Below are 17,887 nucleotides of genomic sequence, written 5' to 3'. Positions count from 1 at the left end.
TAGACCAGTGCCCCCATCGTTATTTATTAGTATATTTACATATGCATATACCTATATTTATACGTCTACATATAGATTTTGCTTCCTAGTTCTTTCCTCTATTTCCTTTTACTTTCCTCCTGCTCCACTATCATGTTCACCCTTCCTTTGGCTCTCAGAAATTCCTCTGGGCTACATTGGAATTAGAGATCATCATTTTCCCACAATTTATCACAACTTTTTGTGATATCACAATTTATCACATAATTTTTCACAATTTAACATCCTTCCCAGCAGTTTATGCCCTGCTCTCCCCCCTTTTCCCCCTAATTCCCTTTTGATGGATAGTATTACCCCTTTACCAAACTTAACATCTATCATCTGCCTTATTGTTTACCCAGCTCTCTCATCCCCTCCCACCCGGGAGCTATCAAGATCTATTTCTTTCATATGATAACTTTAATCTCAATTTTTTATATATAAGTCAACTTATTATATAATATATATTATTATATAATATTGTAATATAGTGATTGACTAACTTCACTCAGCATAACCTCCAAATCCATTCATGTCATGAGGCATTTCAGTTTCATTATTCTTTAGCGATTCCTAATATTTCATTGTATGATATGTGCCAAAGTTTACTTATTCATTTTCCCTTTGGTAGGCATATGGATTGTTTCCATCTTCTTGCTGTTGTGAATAGTGCTGTGAACATGGATGTGCATATATCTGCTTGTAGTTGGTTCTTTGTTTCTTCTCAGGGCTAATACCTATTTTCTTATTTCTTCTCCAATGACATTGTAGGGGAGGGGACCACCGTGTGGAGCTATACAAGGTAAGGTACATGCACAGGGTAACACTGATAGTGTGTGCATGGGATATCTCACATGCTACTTTCTAGTTATCCTTTTAGGCAAACAAAAGCAAGACATAATTTTGAAAGTTGATCATGGCCTTTTGTGGCAATATTGGAAGACAGTCCCCCAGCTGGCCCTGCTTTGAAAGGGTTTCCAGAGCGCTGCTATGAGGGGATCACACTCCAGATATTGGCAAGTGACATACAATGTGTTTGGAATGACCTTGAAGGGTTGTGGTGCTCATAAGCACAAAGAAAGTCCTGTGATTAGAAAGTGCGACTGCACTACAGGGGTCACAGACTACGGCCGGCATAGACCTTATTCCCCACATCTAATATGCTGTGCCCTCAGGAGCCAATCAGACACACAAGCCACACCGAGCAAGCGAGCTAGCTGGACTCCTCAAATATAGGAGGAGGTGCACCTAAGAGGCTCCGGTGTGCACGCCTGCTGGGTGGTTCTGCGCTTTACCAGTGCTGTTTGAGTGTCATAGTCACGCATGATTGTCTTCTTTGACTTCCCTCTAACACACAATCTCCATTTGCTAACAGGGCAGGAAAGAGCATCAGCAGATGTGTGGTACATGATAGCCCTGGGATGTTAGAGAGCTTTTTTCCCTTTGAATTTTATATATTGGATCATTTTAAGGTAGGGGACTGATACCTTCATGTTCCCCCAAAGCCTTAAAACGTGGGCGTAGAGCATTTCCTTATACCCAGCAATGGAGCAGACCCTCCACAGCAGGGGTCCTCAAACTTTTTAAAAGGGGGCCAATTCACTGTCCCTCAGACCAGTTGGAGGGCCAGACTATAGTTTAAAACAAACAAACAAACTATGAGCAAATTCCTATACACACCACACATATCTTATTTTGAAGTTAAAAAACAAATGGGGCAAAAACACCCGGTGGGCTGGATAAATGTCCTCGGTGGGCCACATGTGGCCCGTGGGCCATAGTTTGAGGACCCCTGTCCACAGACTCAGCCTTGCTGTTGCTTCTTTCCCATGAAAGACACCAAAGTGGGCCTTGTGTAGCCCTGGTTCCCAAAGAATGTGCTAAAAAATGTTGTACCACCAACTATAAAGACTGAAATAGGTCTAAATCTTTTAGGGAGTACCTTTTGAGCCAGCTCTAAACAGATTATGTGTTCCAGATTAGATCATTTCAAAGAAACAAACGTGATAGGTCAGTCTCTGCAATCTCTCCACCTTCTAGCCTCTCATAGCCACTAAGAAAACTCAGGCTGCCAGATATTGGCACTTTTCCCGTAACAGCCCCAATATGCACTATCTTCTCTTCTTGTGAGAGAATGCACATCCTCATATGCTCACCACTCTGGAAACAGGCTTTGTGTGTGACTTGTGATATAAGGGATACACAGGGGAACATGGTGCGATCTAAGGGACATGCAGAAGGAAACCGTTTACAGATAAAAAGCAGCTGTGGGGAAGTGCTGTATTTCCTGAGGAGGGAACATAAGACTGTGGGTACAGCCTGCTACTGTAATTCACGCTTCTCAGCACCCAAGTGTGGACTTACGTGGTAAGTTCCTCTGGGTGACCCTTAGCTCTCACAATCCAGCTCTGTTGGTGCGGACTTGGAGTGGAGATCCAAGTGGAGGTTCAGCAAGAAAAGGCTCCACCAAAGTTTAAAATCTGAAAAATGCTGGATTGTAGTAAAGGGTCTCAAGGCACGTCTACATTCTGAAGTTCCATCTCCTTTTGGGCCCCCTGCCCTTTTTGCAAGGCTATTTAAAGACCCCAAGCTAGAAGATCAGGGCCTCAAGGCAGAACTTGGGTGACTAGTCCGAGAGCAAAGCTGTCCTCATCAGAGACACCTGCATTTGTTGCCAAAAAATGTTTATTTTTTCACTTCACAGGTGCTGAGTTCCCTTGGTTACCATGTGGTCACCTTTGATTACAGAGGTGAGATTTCTTGTGGAAGAAGCACCTTGGTGACCCCTCTAAGCAAACTTAGTAGCTGAGGGTAGAGCCGGAGTTTCTGTCTTTGGAAGACATCTGCTTAGGCCCCTAGCATTTGCCGTCTCCCAAAACTGACAGGTAGGAAGTAAGTGCATTTGGTTCTCCTCTGGACTCCTCAGGTATTCCTTTTAACATCTCATTCAGTAGCACTTGTCTTGTTTTGAAAATAAGAAAATAGAAAAGAAACTGTTAAGAGAGAAACCATATTCTTACTTTATTGAATGAATTGTTGGGATTACCACTGAAAGGTCATGCCATTTTAGGTCAAGAACAACTCATTGATTTATTCCAGGGATATTTTACCTTAGTGAGCACAAAAAATGCTTGATGTTAACATTGAGCAACTGTTTGAAAAGTATATTTCTCAATAAGGTCCTATGCTACAGAGAAAGAGATGCTTGGTTGGTTGGTTTACCCAAACTGCCTTGTGATAAGACTGCAATATCAATGTGCACAGACCAAGTAGCAGTGGGGTGGGGGTGGGTGGGCTTGAAATGAGCAGTTGTAGGCTGGATGTACAGGTTGTGTCCATTTCCTTCTGATGCTGTAACAAATAAATTCAGTGACTTAAAACAACATAGATCTGTGATCATATGGTTCCAGGAGTTAGAAGTCTGAAATATTCTCAGTGGACCAACATGAAGGTATCAGGTCAACAGGACCGTGTTCTCCCTGGAGAGAGAGAGAGAGAGAGAGAGAGAGAGAGAGAGAGAGAGAGAGAGAGAGAGAGAGAGAGAGAGAGGGAGAGAGGGAGAGAGGGAGAGAGACTGTGTTCTCTCTGGAGAATATGAGTGAGTGAGTGAGTGAGTGAGTGAGTGAGTGAGTGAGTGAGTGCACGCACACCTTTCTCAGATTCTAGTGGCATCAATGTTCATTGGCTTGAGGCGTGTGTGTGTGTGTGTGTGTGTGTGTGTGTGTATACTGTGTTCACCCTGGAGTGTGTGGGTGTGTGCGTCTAGTGGCATCAGCGTTCATTGGCTTGAGTTCTCCTTTCATGTAGGAGAGTCTTCCAATGGTGGTTGCATCTTCCTCGTACTGCTTCCCTCTGACGGACTCATCTGCCTGCTCCTTTCATTAATAGGGACCATGCTTCTTTCATTAAAAGGACTCATCTACATTGGACTCTTCTGTATAATCCAGAATACTCTCCCCATCTCAAGGCCAGCAGGTGGATAAACTTAATTCCATCGTCAACTAAATCTGCCTGTCTGTGTGATGTCAGCATGTTTTGAACGTCATTGTTCTGCCTACCACATGGGTGATTCTCTCTAGTTCTGGATTGGGCAAAAACTCCAGTGGAGGGGGAGCTAGAAAGTGGTTCGCCCTCTTGTTCATGCTCTCCATACTGCGTGCTATGAGCCCTAAGATAAAAAGGGGCTCGTCTTTTCCCTGTTCCGCTCCATTTATTTCTGTCGAGCACTGGGATTCTATAGGTAGCTCCAAGTACTTTCTTTTCCATTCTTATGGAGTCTTTGCATATCTTAACCAGTATAGAAGCTCTTGGGGACATGACAGCACTTCTCACGTCCACAGGTGCTTTATGAACATCCTTCAGTGGGCTAAGATGGAACTACCAGGAGGCTCAACCCCGTCAGTCGGCTGTAGCCCCTCTCTGTTCCTTTATCTTGTGTTCCCTACTCCTTACTCTACCCTCTTCCACAGTCCTTGCTCTGCCTTTGTCTCTGTGATTCTGCAACTCTGCACCTGTGCCTGTGCTTCTCTGGCTCTGCATCTTTACCTGTCTCTGTGTGCCCCAGACTGTCTCTCTGTGACATTGAGTCGGCATGCCCTCAACCTATCTCCTATACCTCCCTGCATTGTTCCATTGATCCAGACTAACCGAAATGCCAGGGGAACCTCTCTGTGCACAGACCCTATGTGTTTACTTATGCAGCAGAACCGGCTCGATCTAAGCCTTGTGCTTTTGGATCATTTGATGATGACTCACTGACAAGCTACTAAAAATGACCATTGTACCTGATCTTTCTTGGAAATTCAGGGTTAAATAGGGAAGCCCTTGGGAATAATGCTTGGGAAGTTAGTAATGTAATGTTTGGCTTTCCTTTCTTATGTAAATGAGATGCTAATTGTACTCTAAGGTGAAACCATGGTACATTCCCTTCCTGAGGGAGCCCTGGTGGAGTATGGGTTTGGATTGCTAACCCAACTGCTGACACTTTGGCCAGCAGTTCAAACCATTAGCCACTCTTTGGGAGAAAGATGAGACTTTCTACTTCTGTAAAGATTTATAGTCTTGGAAACTCACGGGCCACCATGAATCAGAATTGACCTGTTAGCAGTGAGTGTGAGTTTGAGTTTACTCTTCCTGGGTCAGAAATCAGAATTCCTTTGAGCTATAAAATTGTCTCATTTAGTTTTTCCTCTGGAGTATCCTAACTGCCTGGAGCTGGATAGTAGCTGGATGGACCAGTCAGGATCAGCTTTTGTCTAGTAGGGGTCCACTGCTCTTGGAAGCCTTACAGGTCCCCTCCTTCAGGATATCTAGGGTGATCTGAGTCCATTGTTGTTGTTAAGTGCCATCAAGTTGACTTCGACTCATAGTGACCCCATATGACAGCAGAACAAATCACTGTTGGTGGATCCTGTGTCATCCTCACAATTGCTCTTGTTTGAGCCCATCATTGTAACCAGGTGTCAATCCATCTTGTCTAGGTTCTTCCTCATTTTCACTGCCCCTCTGCTTTACCAAGCATCATGTCCTCCTCCTGGTAACACATTCAAAGAACGTGAGACAGAATTTTGCCATCTTGCTAGAATAAGGAGCATTCTGGCTGCACTCCTTCTAAGACATTTCGGTTTTTATGTTTTGGCAGTCCATGGTACTTGTAACACTCTTTGTCAGTACTATGAAATAAATGCATTGATTCTGCTTCGGTTTCCCTTATTTAATGTCCAACTTTCACATGTAGCGTATGAGATGATTAAAAATATTCTGCCTTGGGCCAGGCACACTTCAGTCCTTAAAGTAACATCTTTGCTTTTTCAACTCTTTTAGAGAGGTCTTGTGCAACAGATTTACCCTGCAGAATACATTGTTTAATCTCTTGACTGCTGCTTTTATGAGCATTGATTGTGGATCCATACAAGACAAAATCCTTGATAACTTCCACCTGTACTCCATTTATCATGATGTGACCTGTTGGTCCAGTTGTGAGGATCTTGGTCTTTGCATTGAGTTGTTATCTTTGCTGAAGGCTATAATCCTTGATCTTCAACAAGGGCTTCAAGTCTTCACTTTCAGCAAGCAAGGTTGTGTCATCTGCATATAGAAGGTGGTTAATACGCTGCCTTCCAATCTTGATACTGCATTCTTCTTGATCTAAACCAGCTTCTTTGATTATTTGCGGGGCACACAGATTGAATACGTATGGTGACAGGGTACAACCCTGACCCACGCCTTTCTTGAGTTTAAGCCATGAAATAATCCCGTCTTCTGTTAGCACAGCCTGAACTTATAGGTGGGGGAATTGTTTTGCTTCCACTGCCTGCATAGGGTCCTGTTAGATACCTCATCCTGGGCGGGCCATCACCGAGGTGTGAAGTGCTAGGAGTTGAAGAACACAAGACAGTGGCTGGCGGCCATCTTAGGATCAGGTCTGACCGCCATGTCTGTTCCAATCTGCAATTGGCAGGGGTGTTGAGTTAAGATGGGACTGTCCCTGTCTGTACTATAGCGAGTGACTTTCCGGGGCCTTAGGGTGGAGTAGGAATGCCCCATCTCACAGCAGTCATCATGGCTCACTGACTTTTGGGATTATAATGAGGGGAAGGAGGTGGCAGATATAGATGAATGGCTTGTAGAAGTCTCCTTACTTAGGGCTTTGGATATTGATGCCTGGAACTTCTAGGACCTCAATTCAAAGAGCAAGAGGGTGGTTTGCCCCTCAGGGAAGAGGGAAAGCCTTTTGGACTTGGCCTTTTTGGATTTTCTTACTTGTGGGCAAGATCCCTAACCAGGGTTTGCACTAGGCTAGGTATGAGGTTTCTGGGAGGTAATTTGTTGACTTGACTCTTTGTAAGCCAAATTTAAAACCCATGAATATTGAGTCATCACTAAGGGGACCTTGAGTTTATCAGTAAGCAAGTGATTAAGGAGCTAGTGTGAGGTGGGTATTGGCCATGACCACCACCTGCCCTACCAGCTCTCGGTGGTGCTGGAAGGAATGATACAGAGCTGACTTGATGGACGGCCAAACCTCTCTCCACTGCTTACTCTGCCAAGACTAACAGGTGACCAATAGCATGGCTGTGAACTCAGACTTCTGCTTGTGCCAGTAGGGCCAGCTCATTCCCTGTCAGCTACAAAGGAGCTTCAGTTTCTGGGCTCCAATGCTGTGTTTGTCGTATGTATCAGGCTAAGAGCATGGTCTCACTTCCTCCTGTACTCCTCTCCAGGGTGGGGTGACTCAGCAGGAACACCGTCCGAGCGAGGCATGACGTATGATGCACTCCACGTTTTTGACTGGATCAAAGCCAGAAGCGGTGACAACCCCGTGTACATTTGGGGCCACTCTCTTGGCACTGGGTGAGTGAGCATTATCCACACATGGTTACCTCATGTACATTTGGTGCTCTCCCTGGGCGCAGGTGAGCGTTCCCTTTGGTCCTCTATTTAGATTGGGGGACTTAGTTGACATTTGCATCGGGAAAGCATTTACCCCAGGTTTTGTGTGGATATTTTGGGTTTTCACATGAAGAGTGTGGCGTTTAGCAGGAACAAGTCTTTTCAGGAGCAGCTTTCCCAGCGCATGATTGGAAGAGAAATAGCTCAGGGTGCCTACCCTAAGGGCACTGTTAAGTCCTCCAATCCTTGCCTTCCTCCTCTTCATAGTCAGAGGGTGTGTGTGAGCGGCTTTAACTCTACAACTTAAGAAGTAGCTGAAGATACAACGGGTACGTAGGGTGGGTGAGAGTGGGTATAGGGCCGGGGCTGTACCTCTAGGGCACAGATGGGCTGGGATGGCATCTCAGGATACATTTGCGCCCGCCCAGTTATTATCTCATTTGGGCCAGTCTGGACTGAGGTGTGCAAGCTTGTTATCAACCCAAATGCTGCAAACTGGGGAAGTTTGTGACAAACTGACCATTCATCTGACACTAGTTTACCAGAGACGAACCAGTGGGTGTTTCCGTTTCTACCTCTCCTCAGATAGGAAGTATTTTCACGTTCTATTTGTGGGCAGTCCAGTGTTTCTGAAAGGATCCTTTGCAGCCATTCCCACTGCCCCCACTGTTTCTGAGGAAACGACCCTCCTAAGTCTGCTGGGCCAAACTGAAAAACCACGCTCGCTGCCGCCCTATGAGTTTCTGAGACTATAACTCTTTCAGGTAGTAGAAAGCCCTGTCTTTCTCCTGAAAAACAACTGGTGGTTTCAAACTACTGACCTTGCAATTACTACTCCAATGTGCAACCACGATGTCACCAGGGCACCTCCTCCTTGGAAAGTGTCTGGGATCTGAGGTGGGCAATGACTCAGGATCAGGCCTTTACACCCTGGCCCAGGGAGTGAACAGTACAGAGCCTTTGTGTGCCCTGAGTGGAGGGAACAGGCCTCAGGTATGGGCCTGAGCTTTAAGGAGCCTGGTCTGGTCTGGCTTGTAACTTCTGCTACATCTAGGACAGTGGTTTTCAACCTTTCTAATGCCACGACCCTTTAATACAATTCCTCATGTTGTGGTGACCCCCCAACCATAAAATTATTTTCGTTGCTGCTTCATAACTGTAATTTGATACTGTTATGAATCGGGCGACCCCTGTGAAGGGATCGTGACCCACAGGTTGAGAACCGCTGTTCTAGGAGGCATATGGGCAGCAGGCTGCTTTCCTCCAAGTTGGCAGGCTGCCCCCGGTGCCTCTGCCCTGCCAAGCTCAGCAGTGCCCACCCTGACCTTAGTGAGTCCATTGAGGGGAGAAATCTGTGGCTCAGGGACTCTGTCCTAGGTGAAGTTGCCAGTAAGGGCTAGTCAGTGGCAGGGGAACTGAGGTGGGGATGAGAAGATTGGGGGCTGAACACTAAACGAGGGCTTCTCCAGGGCCCATGCATCCTGACTGTGGCATGGCTGGACATGTGTCTTCCTGGGTGCCTCATCATAGCCAAGCCACTCCCTGAACACTTTATTTAGCAGATAGCTTAATCGTGGTCTTGCTAGATAAAACTCTAATTTTGCTTAGAAATCTTTCTGGTGGACCCAGAACAAAAATCATACCAATGTGAATTGGTGGGGGTGGGGAGGGGTATGCGGAATGGAAACCCAAAGCCCATCTGTAGACAGTTGGACATTCACTTACAGGGTCACAAGGAAGAGATGAGCCAGTCAGGGTGCAGTATAACACCGATGACACATAGAACTTTCCTCTAGTTCTTTAATGCTTCCCCCCCCCAACGATCATGACCTCAATTCTACCTTACAAATCTGATTAGACCAGAAGATGTACACTGGTACGATAGGAACTGGAAGCACAGGGAATCCAGGACAGATAAATCCCCTTAGGACCAATAATGAGAATAGAGATACCAGGAGGGTAAGAGGAAGGTAGAAGGAGAGAGGAGGAATCGATCACAATGATCCACATAAAATCCCCCCCCCAGGGGGAACAAACAACAGAAAATTGGGTGATGGGAGACAGCGGACAATGTAAGATATGAAAATCATAATAATGTATCATTTGTCAAGGGTTCATGGAGGGAAGAAAAAATGAGGAGCTGATACCAAGAGCTCAAGTGGAAAGAAAATACTTTGAAAATACTTTGGCAACATATGTACAAATGTGCTTGACACAATGGATGGATGGATGGATTTTAAGAGCTGTAAGAGCCCCCAATAAAATGATTTAATAAAAAAGAAAGGAAGAAAGAGACTTTTCTGGTGTCTGGTTTATATTGTAGTTGAAATTAGGAAACATTTTTTTACCCGTGGCCCCCAAGTCCCACCAGTAATTCCAATAAATCCCCAAGCTTTTTGGGTCACTTTTCTGTATTAGAGCAATCTCATCTAAAAATTTCCTGCCACGATTCCAGTGAATAATTTTTCGCTTTTTTCCAGGGTTGCAACAAATTTGGTGCGGCGCCTTTGTGAGCGAGGTGAGAGAGCTTGTCTAAGTGCCATGCCTTCAGTCCCTGGTGTGTGGCTTTGTGGCCTGGCTTCTACTGGGTAGACCTTACAGCTCTCACTGCTGGGGTGTCTGGTTCCTGAATTCTAGGAGTGGTGTTTGGGGGAGGTGTTTTTTTCATTTTAGGCCCTCTTCCATAGTCTCCTGGACCATGTAGTGCCATCACCCCTCAACATGTGCAAACAGCAGAGGCCAGGGTAAGCCCAGCAGTGTGGGCTGGGAACCTTGGGACCTGTGCCTCCTGTCCTGATACCTGCCAAAGACTGCATAGGGCCAGAGGCCTAGACTTCATTAGCTAGCTTGCCTAGTTGTAGGGTTGGTAAACTCATGAAGCTCCACATCCTGTAGCCTCGTACCTGGCTAGGAGGAAAGGCATTGTAAAGGTGGTTCCTGCGTGAAGTTTCCAGGACCAGATCGGGATGAGGGAGTGGGCATCTGTGGCTCACTGCTGTGTCTGAGAGACTGGGCTCCATAGGTAGCTGGTACCTGCAGGGGTCTAGACTGATACCCTCCCCAGGAGCCTGTGGTAGTCCAGAGCCTGCAGCACCACAGGTACCACTGAGAACGTGGCATCTTCTGCGAGTGAGTCTTCTTGTCTGGTTTATTGCCCAATGCCACCACTTCCTGTGTTTTTTGTTGGTCTAGAAACACCGCCAGATGCTCTTATATTGGAATCTCCATTCACCAATATCCGTGAAGAAGCAAAAAGCCATCCCTTTTCAGTGGCAAGTAGAAATTTTATTAAAAATTAATTATTAAAACAACTACTACAGAAAGGTAAAATTGTTATATATTTAATCATTAATGAAAATTACTTATTAAAATGACAGTTAAATATTCTAATGAAATGTATATTTTTATTAAATTTCGTTCTGGGCACAGGTCGAGTTACAGAGCTGCCTGGGAGTCTTGCCCGCAGCTGGGTGGGGTCAGGAGGTTCGTGGGCAGTCTCTCGGGAATAGACTGGTTGGGTTCCCACGAGTCTTCCTGGATCAGCTCTAGAGCGTAGGCAGCTCTTCTTCCTTGGTGGAGCCTGAGTAAAGCCGTGTTGAGATTCCTGACATTCAGACTTTACCCTGGAGCCTCGGGCTTGTGTTTTAAAATCTTGACTCTTCAAGGTCCCTGTGTTCCCAGGTGCATGTGGTTTTCTCAGCTAACCTAGGTCCCTGGGGAGCTCTGGGTCTACACACCTGTCCTGAGCTCACCCTGGTCTGTCTCAGGCCAGAAGAATATTTTGTGGGGAATACCTGGGTCCCCATTTTCTCAGGTAAAGCAGGAATCATGTCTGTTGGGAGTCTGATTTCTTGGTTGCCGCTTTGAGGCACATCACCCTCTGCAGAAGTGTTTCCTTAAGACTTGGTAGTTATGGTAAAAACTTGATGAACCCTGTACTTTGACTTTTCCTCTGTGAGAATGTTAATAAATACTCTGGAAACTCTTTTCCTATTGTCTTTAGATATATCGATACTTCCCTGGATTTGACTGGTTTTTCCTTGACCCCATTACAAGCAGTGGAATTAGATTCGCGAATGATGAGAAGTGAGTACCTGGGCCCCTCCTGAAGCTGTCCTTTGGTCTAATGCTCCCCACTGTGCCTAGGCAAAAGCTTGGATTGCAGGCAGTGCTGTGTTCCCATTCCCTAGCTTATAACCCTCACCTTGATACTTCTGGAATGAAAACTTCCTCTCTAGATGGCAGTAGGTTGTTGTGGAAGGCTCTGTACCTTCTCCAGAAACCTCTTGTCAGTCACAACAAAGTACAGCACGTAGGATCTCCCTGCCTTTCCCAAAGCAAGGACATTAGGAGGGTGTGACTTTATGTGGAAAGCAAGACAAGGAAGAGGTGTAATCTTACATGCAAGGGTGCTGGAAACATGTCCAGAGGTAGGTGCACTCCTGAACTCAAGCACAGCAGTGGGCCAAGACCAGCAGAGCAGCTGTGAGAGGACTGTCCTGCTGCCTCCTACAGCAGGGGGCAGTCCAAGAGCTGCTCAGACTCCTTTCAGTTTGGGTGTCTGCTTCCCTTCTGACATTGCACCTGAAAGTTGTTTGAATTGAGTGAATTGAATTGATTTAAGATTCTAGTTTGCTTTTAAATGTTTTGAGCGTGTTCTGAAATGTGATTTATACCAAAAATGAAGTAGTACAGGATATTGGACTTTTGGGCCAACAGCCTTATAATAGCTTTCATTTGCAATAGATTTTTGCTATACTTGAATTATTCATTGTACAAATGTTATTTTGTAACTTTTTAAAAATCTATCTATTGATAAAAAGTTTTCAATTTCCAAAAAATGTACAGCATCAGATTTTGGTCAATGAATGTAGTTAAATGTAGACACTGTGAATTCTTTCCATGAGAAAGACCTGAGTTTGCTCCCCAGCCATAGATTTTATTGTAGCCCCATCCATTGGTCTGTGTGGCCGTGATGCTGAGCAGGTGTCAGCAGAGCTTCTGGACTGCGGTGGCCTAGGAAGAAGGATCTGTGGATCAGCTTCCACAAGCAGCCAGGGGAAACCTTCTAGATCACAACAATCTAATTCTCAGCTGATCGTGGGCCAGTGCAAGACTGGGCACACTTTGCACAAGCCTGATTCACGGGCCAACTCAATGGCAACTAAGAATAGCCAACATCTAGCTAAAATAGGTATTGCTAGAAATATCTCAGAAATCAACTTTTGCTTCTCTAGAAAAAATAATCCATCAGATTTCAAGACTGTTGCGTTCCACCACTGGGAATGTCTCCTCAAACCTCAATCAGATTGTGTGAGAAAACCAGCCCCTCCTTTTCTTTCTCTCTTACACACACACACACACACACACACACACACACACACACATACACACTCATTCACTCACTCACTCACTCACTCACTCACTCACTCACTCACTTTCCCTGGCTTATGTGTGCTGCTAGTCACTCCTTCAAACGTCTTCCTTTCTCCAACAGTGTGAAGCATATCTCCTGCTCCCTGCTTATTCTGCATGCAGAGGATGACCCAGTCGTACCCTTCCAGCTTGGCAGAAAGGTGAGTGTCCTGAGTTGCTGCTGCCTCTAGCCCAGGGAGATGCCCAGAGGCCGCAGGCCACAGGATCAAGGACTATGGACTGAGCTCTTGGGAGAGTGTGGGCATAGATGGGCATAGAGAAAGGCCCTATTGCTGGAAGTAGCCCTGTGTGAGGAAGAGAAAGGCAGGTGACTCCAATGTCTGCGACACTCTCCCCTTGTCGCTCCCACAAGCCAAGAGAGCAATAACCTGGGAACAGGTGTGAGAGCAGACAGTACTGGGAAGATGCCCAGCTCCTGGCGTTTCCCCTGCCACAACAGCCCTCTCTCTACCTTGGTAGCAGTGGAGATGAGAATGCTGCCCTAGGATGCTTGCTTCTGAGCTCTGACCCCTGCCTGTCCTTCTCCCCAGCTCTATAGCATCGCTGCACCATCTCGAAGTTTCCGGGACTTCAAAGTTCAGTTCATCCCTTTTCATTCAGACCTTGGCTACAGGCACAAGTACATCTATAAGAGCCCTGAGCTTCCACGAATACTGAGGTGAGATGCTCTCTTCTGCACAGGCTATCTGAGACACTTGCTAAGGCTTGGCAGTGGGGGCTTAGGACATGGGAGGTGAAGCAGGGGGTAGCTGCTGAACTGTTTGGAGGGGCTCAGTAGATCAAGACTCACAGTGATTGTGAGAGCCTCCCGCTTTCTTACAGAGAGATTAATCATCCATAGGAGATAGGTCTGGGGGGTCTCCCTGCTGTATAGGCACTCACAGACATGAGTGCCTATATGCCCAAACAGCCTGCTTGTGTACATAAATGCAAACATCCACATAGGCACACTTGTGCACATGTACCACACGTGCATGCACACATAAACACATGCACCTGTCCACACAATGGGCATCCCTGCTGTAGGCTGGGCTGGAGCTCATATCTCTCCTACATACGATCAGGTTCCTGTCCTTGTACACACTACAAATTGGGGGACCCTATCTTGGGCTGGCTCCATCCTGGCCCTCTTGTTCCCAGCAGTTGCTTGAAGGGAAGCTGCAGTGCACTGGCTGGAATCCAGTGTCAGGGCATGGGGTGTACACAGACCATTTGAGTCCAGGTGGTGAACTCATTTGTGAGGAGCGAGTTCTTGACTTGGGTGATGGGGTATGGTTTGAAAGAAACCAAACCCCTGCCTTTCCCTTCACTGGGTCCAGAGAAAAGGTGAGGGGCCTTTGTGCTAGGCCTATTCCCTAACATTTTTACTGGGGCCCTTACCTGGCCACAAGGTCTCTTCACTGGGGTGTGGTTTCTGCAATTCTTGGGCCTCCCGGTATAAAGGGTGAGGGTAATGAGATCCCTCGCCCCAGGGGCACCCACTGAGGACTTTCCCAAATAGGCGCCTGGTTCTGTGGCATCCTCACACTCCTTCATGTGTAGCCTCCATGTGTTGTTACCTCCTTAGATGGGCAGTTTAAGACCCCAGACACTATCTGTTTTGATAGCTGGGCACCATCAGCTTTCTTCACCACATTTACTTGTTCACCCGGTTTGGTTTCAGCAGGTGTGTCGGGAGGGTGAGCATCATAGAATGCCAATTTAATAGAAGAAAGTATTCATGCATTGAGGGAGTGCTTGAGTAGAGGCCCAAGGTCCTGCCGCCACCTTAATACTAAACCTATAAATATAGACACACAGATCTATTTCCCCATCCTCATATATATATTTGCATGTACATGTCTTTGTCTAGACCTCTATAAATGCCCTTTGACTCCTAGCTCTTTCCTCCATCTCCCTTGACTTTCCTCCTGTCCCACTACCATGCTCCGTCCCCACCCAGGTTACAGCTATACCTCTTCTTTACGTAACCTTACCCTTGATCATTCCCTACCAGGCCTGCCACTTCCCCCTCACTACCATATTGAGTCCCATGTTGTTCCCTTGTCCCTGTGTTTGTTAACACCACTTCCTTACCCCCCGCACCTCCCCCTATCCCAAGTGCCCCCGGAACTGTCGGTCCCGTTGTTTTTTCTCCAGATAGTTCATCCAGCCTGTCCTATTCAGACAGACCTGTGGAGACACTAACATGCACGAAAACAAGACAGAGGAAAACAAAGCAACAGTATACAACCAGACAACAAAACAACAAAAACAAACCACTGACAAAGAACAAAACAAAACACATCAAGAAAGAAGAGCTTGTAGTTAGTTCAAGGATCATTTGTTGGACCTTAGGAGTGTTTTCCAATCCAGTCTGTTGAGGCACCACAACCTGGTCCCAAAGTCCACTTTCAGCATTCCCTGGGGACCTTGCCACTCCATTCCCTTGCTGTTCCACTGCACTCCACCACACTTTGCCTCGGTGTGGTGGAATCAGGTTAGGTGCAATTCGCACACTGTGTCTCCAGTGCTGTCCCCTGTATCACCCTTGGTCACTGAGGGGCATCATGTCTCATAGTGGGGCCAGCCATGTTGTTCTCTTTGTGGACTGGCTGCTCTGAGACTGGAACTCTTTAGGGGAGTAGAAAGCCTCATCTTTCTCCCTTGGAGTGGCTGGGGATTTCAAATTTGCCATTTCAGACATTGCGTTTAGCAGCCCAACACATAACCCCTATACCCCACCATAGCTACAGAAAACAATAAAGAAACAAAATCCAACAACACTCATTGCCATTGGGTGCATAACTTCTAGCTCGTTCCTCTATTTCCCTTGACTTTCCCTCTGCCCCACTGTCATGCTCTGTCCCCACCTGGGTTACAGCTATACCTCTTCTCTAAGCAACCTTACCCTTGATCATTCCCTACCAGGCCTGCTACTTCCCCCTCACTACCATTTTGGATCCCATGTTGTTCCCTTGTCCCTGGGTTAGTTAACACCACTTCCTTACCCCCCACCTCCCCCTATCCCAAGTCCCCCTGGAACTGTCGGTCCCGTTGTTTTTCTTCCAGATAGTTCATCCAGCCTGTCTTATTTAGACAGACCTGTGGAGATATTAACATGCACAAAAACAAGACAGAGGAAAACAAAGCAACAGTATACAACAAAACAACAACAACAAACCACTGACAAAGAACAAAACAAAACACATCAAGAAAGAAAAGCTTGTAGTTAGTTCAAGGATTGTATGTTGGCCTTTAGGAGTGTTTTCCAGTCCAGTCTGTTGGGGTACCATGCCCTGGCCCCAAAGTCTACTTTTAGCATTCCCTGGGGACCTTGCCGCTCCATTCCCTTGCTGTTCCTCTGCACTCCCCCAGTGCTTTGCCTTGGTGTGGTGGGATCATATCAGGTGCAATTCCCACACTGTGTCTCCGGTGCTGTCCCCTGTAGCGCCATTGGTCACTAAGGGGCATCATGTCTCATAGTGGGGCCAGCGATGTTGTCCTCTCTGCTCTATTCAAGAACATCATCCTCACGGCCTGGTGGGCCAGCCTGTGCTCCACTCTCTCCTCCTGCCCCTTCATCTGATCCCGTGTGCTCTGATCAGATATGTCCCTCTCCCGGAGCTGCAGAGTCAATGTCATCTTTTGAAACAAATTCTTCTGGGGGGAGGGGTAGATGGGCAGTTTAATGAGCGAGGCGGTAGCACCTCTGATGTGGTTTCCTGGGTTGGCTTATGAAATTGCCTTTTTCTGGTCTAGGGAGTTCCTGGGGAAATCGGAGCAAGAACAGCACCACTGAGGATGGACTGCATTGAAAAAGCATGAAGACCTCTGCCCCCTCCCTCTTTCCCAGCCAGCTAGCACCTGGGCCCTGGGATCCCAGCATCAGCACTGCTCAGGAACCCAGTATGTGGATTAGCCTGAGGAAGTCCAAGCTGGCTCGAGGGATGTGGGCCTTTGTGGACAGTGTGTAGGAATGGGCTCGAGGCCCTCTCCCTCTTGCTTCCACTCAACTTGAATGATTGCTGGGAAGGATCCGTGAGAGGAGCGGGCAGCTGCCACCACTGATGACCGTGGCAGATTTCTTGATTCCTGAGCAGGCATGGAGAGCTGGATGTGTGCAGGGTCTTGGAGTGGCAGTATGGGGTCTCAGGGCCCTTCCTGAGCTACCCTATCCCATCTATAGAGAAGCTCGATAGACTGGGTTCGTTCTGCCCTTTCCCGTTCACACAGGTAGTCAGTTGCTCCTTCCCACCCCCAGCTCTGTGCACCTGCTTGCCTCCTTGGCCATCACCTAGCCACCCCACCCTCCACCCCATGGGCCCTTCATACCCACGAGACAGGTGGTCAAGATGGTGACCTATACTTCTGCATTCCTCTAATGTGGGCTTAGACTAAGCATTTATTTAAGAATAAAATTGTGGTGGTGGTCTCTCTTTAGTCCTCTCTATGACGACAAGGGGCCAGTAATGTCCACTGCCACCTCAGTGTCTTCCCCTCTGCTGCTTATAGGCCTGTGGGGGACATGGTAGCAGCAGAGAAACATCTTAGGAGCCTTGTGGGAGGAGCCTGTTCCCCTCCTCCTCCCCTTAGACCTCAAGGTCCTTCAGAGAAGGGTGGACATTTCTTCCCAAATGAGCGACGATACTTCCGGAAAATCCAGGCCTAAGTAAGTGAAGGAGCCCAGGTGGCATAGTAGATGATGTGCTGAGCTGTGAAGTGCCACACCAGCAGTTCAGCCTGACTGCTGGAGACAGGTGAGGCTTCCTGCTTCCTTGCGGATTTACCACAGAAACCCAAGGGACAGGTCTACCCTGAGGGTTGCCATGAGTCAAATTGATTCGACATGGAAGTTTTGGGATTTTTAGTTTTAAGTACGGTGAAATTGTCCCCTTTACACTTAGGAAAACCATTTCTTATACCGTTTCATTGACTGTATGATTAGTGAGCTCTGGTGTCTATCTACAGATCCGTATGCATATGTATGTGCATGTATATATGTGTGTACATGTGTGTGTGCGTATATATATATAAGGCCTTGGCTGTGTAAGAATGTGTG

At 46.8% G+C, this 17,887-nt stretch overlaps 1 protein-coding gene across 1 annotated transcript in view; it reads left to right on the top strand.

Annotated features, from left to right (window-relative positions):
• Nucleotides 1-17,260, top strand: part of ABHD12 (abhydrolase domain containing 12, lysophospholipase) — a 119,381-nt gene extending 102,121 nt beyond the window's left edge. The window contains exons 5-13 of the mRNA XM_075564187.1: nucleotides 790-820; nucleotides 2,723-2,768; nucleotides 7,242-7,371; nucleotides 9,891-9,928; nucleotides 10,603-10,682; nucleotides 11,414-11,496; nucleotides 12,908-12,986; nucleotides 13,377-13,504; nucleotides 16,588-17,260. Coding sequence (XP_075420302.1) covers nucleotides 790-820; nucleotides 2,723-2,768; nucleotides 7,242-7,371; nucleotides 9,891-9,928; nucleotides 10,603-10,682; nucleotides 11,414-11,496; nucleotides 12,908-12,986; nucleotides 13,377-13,504; nucleotides 16,588-16,627 — 655 coding nt within the window. The 3' untranslated portion in view covers nucleotides 16,628-17,260. The remainder of the gene's footprint in view (nucleotides 1-789; nucleotides 821-2,722; nucleotides 2,769-7,241; nucleotides 7,372-9,890; nucleotides 9,929-10,602; nucleotides 10,683-11,413; nucleotides 11,497-12,907; nucleotides 12,987-13,376; nucleotides 13,505-16,587) is intronic.
• The last annotated feature ends 627 nt before the right edge of the window (nucleotides 17,261-17,887 follow it).

This window comes from Tenrec ecaudatus, chromosome 12, assembly GCF_050624435.1.
Source record: "Tenrec ecaudatus isolate mTenEca1 chromosome 12, mTenEca1.hap1, whole genome shotgun sequence".
NCBI classification, from domain to species: domain Eukaryota; kingdom Metazoa; phylum Chordata; class Mammalia; order Afrosoricida; family Tenrecidae; genus Tenrec; species Tenrec ecaudatus.
Note: the sequence above shows the minus strand (reverse complement) of the source record. Positions and strands in the feature narration are given on the sequence as shown.